Raw genomic sequence first — 4,919 nt, 5'->3', positions numbered from 1 at the left:
GTAAAGTTTTTAGAAATATAAAAATTTGTGTACTATGCTACAATGTACACAACAACACAATAACAACAATACAATACAAATTATTAAGTTTGATGGCATTTGTCCTAGAACTGAAATGTTCACAGCATGGCATGGTCTCCATAGATTTAAACAGAAGGTTTAAAGACGTTTTTAATTTCTTTATTTATTCATTTATTTACATTTTATGGTAAGCAGTAAAATTTGTATTTATTTAATTATTTATTTATTTGTGTATTTATTTAAAGAAGTGGGCAAGGCAAGGCAACTTTTTTTACGTTTCATACAGGGCATTTCATAGGGACAATTCAAAGTGCTTTACAGATCAATAAAATATAAAAACATAATAAAGGAAATAGATTTACAGTAAACGGTATAAGTAATTACTAATTATTTTTTTTTAATTCAATAAAAGACCCCATTAAAATAGCAAAAGTGCAGACAAGAGATGCACAGATAAAAACATTTTTCTTTAAAAAAGTAAGCTGTAAGATTTATTTATTTAAAATGTAAGCAATAAAGCAGTAAGGTTTTTATTCTTTAAAAAAAAAATTAAGTTAACATCACATAATACTTGGGGGGGGAAAAAGACTTTGCGACTTTTGCGACGGTGCAGTCAATGGCGCACATATCGGAGTACGGCAGTGAGGAGAAGATGGCGGAGGGAGGTAATGATGCAGAGCTGCTGAAGGAGAAGGCGAATAAGTACTTCAAAGGTAACGTGACAGACCTGTCAAGCCAACAGCTTTTATCCGCAGTTTATAACAGACACATTTGTGTCTGTTACTTGTAGTGGCGACAAAACTGTGTAGCAGCACGCTTCAAAGCGGAGCCGGTGGCTAACAGTGAAGCTAAGCTAACTGTAGCAGCGTGCTATCTAAACCCATTCATTGGATTACTGCACTGAAACTAGAATTAGCTTATTTAGCTAACGCAAGCTAGCAGCCAGGAGATCAGCAGCAGCTACATAACACATGTCGCCGCGCGTGTCATGACTACAGCGCGCTAACAGACTCACATTTGATACTCTATATGGGCATTATGTGTTTAGCTACTTGTTTATATTTAGTGTTATCAGACTATCGCGAGCTTAAAGTCAGATTCAGACATAACTCCTGTAATGTCCTGTTAGCTAGCAGAGCCTCGGGTATCAGCAGCCACATTTATATTCGCTGTTTCTGTCAGTGTACGTAGATGTGTCCATTTCTTCTGAGGCAGTGGTTCATTTTGAGGGGGGTCGCGCCACGTTTTGGTCCAAACAATGGTTCAGTTTGCAATGATAGAGAAAGTATTTACACCTTTTACTGACATAAAAGTAGCAATACTACAGTGTAAAAATACTCTACGACAAGTAAAAGCCCTGCATTCAAAATTTTAGTAATAGTATTTAGTAATAGTATACGCATTAAAACTTACTTAATGTACTAAAAAGAATAGGTACACAGAACAGTCCATTTTACACTCGTATACATATTTTATTACTGGATTATAATCATCCATATCATATAATGGTACCAAAAGGCACATATTTCTATTTTACAAAGTCAGCACATTATCCATATTATGACTTAAATCTTCACATATTGATGCTTATTGTCTATTACCGTATTTATCGTATTTTATTTATTTATTTTTTAACATTATATATTTACACACTTACATACTCAGCATATAATACATACTTTATTTTTAAATATTGAAATGTTTTCATACCAGTGCTAATTGTTGACTATTACTCTATTTCCTGTTTTTATATATTTGTGCTGGTACTTGTATCTACTTGCCATAATTCTCTTTGCTGGCATCTCAGCAACTGTAACAAACCACAATTTTGTCCGCAGGATAAATAAAGTATTTCTGATTCTGATATGATTATGTGTTAATAGCATTAATGTTGCAGCTGGTAAAGATGCAGCTAATTTTAACCCATATACTGCTGATAATTAAACTTTTGTATCTATTTTGGGTCTAATCAGAATTTGTGTATTATGTCTTATACCAAGACAAACATTTTTACCAAATACATATTGGAACCATTGGTATGTGCTTAAGTGACTCTCACACTGGGGATCAGTAAATGCTTGTATGGTCTTAACATACAATAATAGGTGATACTTTTGTGGTGGTACTAATTCCCCAGATCAGGAATTAAATGGAAGTTTTTTCAAAACTGAAGTGTTTCCATTAGGTGTGCTTTATATTTTCAGTTGTAATTTGTGCAGTTTGAGGGTTGATGGAAACCCAGCTACTGTAAATTTGACAGAGAGAAGCATCAATAACAAATGACAAATTGGATGCTTTTGGTCCACTAGTATCTGTTTTTGATTCATTTAGGAGTATCTAAAAATGCCTCTTGTTCTTCCTGATGCAAAATACTAAAGGATGGGTGACATGATAATGTCATGTTATGCATATATAGAGTGTATCTTTCAACACACTTACTGTATGCTCATGTTCAGGACTTCCTAGAGGCCTGGGTATTACCAGGGCTGAGACCATGATGAGTCAGAGCAGATGTAGGGAAATGATGATGTGGTAGGGTGGACTCTTGTCTGAGGTATAAACTAAACAACAGGACAAGATTAGATGCTTACACGCTGTTATTTATAATAATTGGGCAGTTTAAATGTGCCAGTGTAAAACATCTCTTCTGCATGTCGGAGAGATTATCATGTCAAACTATTACATTGTGGCAGTTAGTTGATGCTTTTTAACAGCAAATTCGCATAAGATGCATTTAGTTTGTTGTCTACCAGTACAAGCAGAGAATCTATCAATAAATAGTATCTTATTTATAACTGATTTGCAAGCTCTTGTAAGAAACCCAAGCTGGTAGAAAGCACTTAAAAAAAAAAAGTTATAAACTTACTTAAGCTATAAAGGATATTTAACTACTAATGGAGTCTTCATTCAAGAAAGGCTAAATTACATTCTGGGTTTTGCACACAATATGAAGTGCTTTATTTATCAGTGAAGTTAAGGGGTTAGCAGTGGCCATCCCTTTATTGTATGCACACCAAAGTGAATAATTGAAGTTTTCACCTCACGTAACTTCCTTTTTCCCCCAAAGTGTACAGAATCATCCCTGCACAGATGGTTTTATGCATGTGGGCTTCAGATGATATATTTTATGTTGAAGATATGAGCCCACATGTCATTTGAAATTTAGATCATTGGAGCATTAATGGAGACAAAGCGTTGTGCCTGTATTTAAAGTGAAATAAAGGATTCATTACTAATATTTCTTCTCAGACATTGTATGTAATATTTCATTTAGGCCAGCAAGGAATGATTGTCTTCATTATTGTCTTTCAATGTATTATATGTTTTGGATAAAATAAATATTGGGTGCTCAAACATAGAAAGCCAAATATAAGTCATCAGAGCCCAAAGTAATATCCTGAACAAGCTCATGTTGTCAGATAATCAGGTTTAATTTTATTCAGGCAGTCTTGTTAAAATTTGTCAACAGTCCAGGTGGAAAATAAATAATAAACCCTTAATACCTGCAATTTTTCTGCCATTTATGTGAGAACTTTGTAAAACCACAAACTTTCCAGTGAAGATGTGGCATTTGTTTTTCAGAAAAAGACTATGAAAATGCAATCAAGTACTACACAGAGGCCTTGGAGGTCAATCCATCCAATGCCATCTACTACAGCAACCGAAGCCTGGCATACCTACGCACCGAGTGCTATGGCTATGCCCTGGCTGATGCTACGAAGGCCCTGGAGATAGACAAAAACTACATAAAGGGGTATTACCGCCGGGCCACCTCCAACATGGCACTGGGCAAGTTCAAGGCTGCACTTAAGGACTATGAGACGGTAAGAAGCATTTCATCTTTGACCGTTAAACTGCGTTTGCACCAGACACTTTCCATAAAGTACTCTGAGAACCATTACTTAACCTGTACAGATAGGCCTTCCTCCTGAAAGTCAAAGAGTTAAATCATCAGTCGAAGACCCTTCAGCCCACTGAGCCCATTTGTTGTTTTTGTTTTGTTTTTTTGTCAGTCAGTGTGAAGGGTACTGCTAGAGACATTTCGGTTCCCAGATTTAGCTGTAGAGTGAGTGCGCCTCTCTTTCGCGCTGCTCTCCGGTACAGACCAAGGGTGAGTCTGAGTGAGACGGAGGCAGCTTCCTGGAGGAAGAGAGGCTTTGACCAGTCAGGCTCTGATACGGCTGGGTGATACAGCTTTTAAATAATATCACAATATTTTTAGGCAATATTGTGATACACAATATATATCTTAATATTTTGAAATCTCCTCTAAACTACTGTAAACTACTAAAATACAAAATTATTAAATAAATGACAGTTACAAATAAAGTAGCTGCTATCATAAAGTTACATCAGATCAGAATCAGAGAATCAGAATGCTCTTTATTGTCATTATACAGTGTATAACGAGATTGGAGAGCTTCTCCATTCCTTCAGTGCAAAGTACAAAGTACAAAAGCTTTTTACAGAACTACTTTTTACATAAACTACTGCCATAATAAAGTTTAATAAAATACTGTTATAATGTTAATAAAAGTATATAGTTTAAAAAGTACTATTATAGTAAAATTAAATTAAGTATTGTTATACTTAAATAAATCAAAGTGGAACCTACAGTGCTTTTTGCCAGGACCTGGCTGGTGTGTAGAGGGGAAAAAATGAAACGCTGAAGCGAGTCTCATGCTAAAAGAACAAAGAGACAATTAATACTCGTTCACAATAATGTCATTTTGTACATTGCATGTGGAACAAGTCACCATGCATCAAATATATTCATACATTCACACACCCGGGGTTCTGTGTCTGACTTTTCATACCCAAACCACATCCAGATAGTTGGCATAGTTAGCACCCATAAGCTCGGAGGGCTATCTTGACTTCTTTACTATAAAGTGAAC

At 35.4% G+C, this 4,919-nt stretch overlaps 1 protein-coding gene across 1 annotated transcript; it reads left to right on the top strand.

The window, feature by feature from the left end:
* Positions 1-644: 644 nt before the first annotated feature.
* Positions 645-3,845, top strand: LOC121938339 (serine/threonine-protein phosphatase 5-like; the record flags this gene model as incomplete). Its single annotated transcript, XM_042481601.1, has 2 exons — positions 645-734; positions 3,604-3,845. Coding segments are annotated over exons 1-2 (303 nt in total), but the record flags the coding sequence as incomplete, so codon positions are not given.
* Between the last annotated feature and the right edge of the window lie 1,074 nt (positions 3,846-4,919).

This window comes from Plectropomus leopardus, unplaced genomic scaffold, assembly GCF_008729295.1.
Source record: "Plectropomus leopardus isolate mb unplaced genomic scaffold, YSFRI_Pleo_2.0 unplaced_scaffold29199, whole genome shotgun sequence".
NCBI lineage: Eukaryota > Metazoa > Chordata > Actinopteri > Perciformes > Serranidae > Plectropomus > Plectropomus leopardus.
Note: the sequence above shows the minus strand (reverse complement) of the source record. Positions and strands in the feature narration are given on the sequence as shown.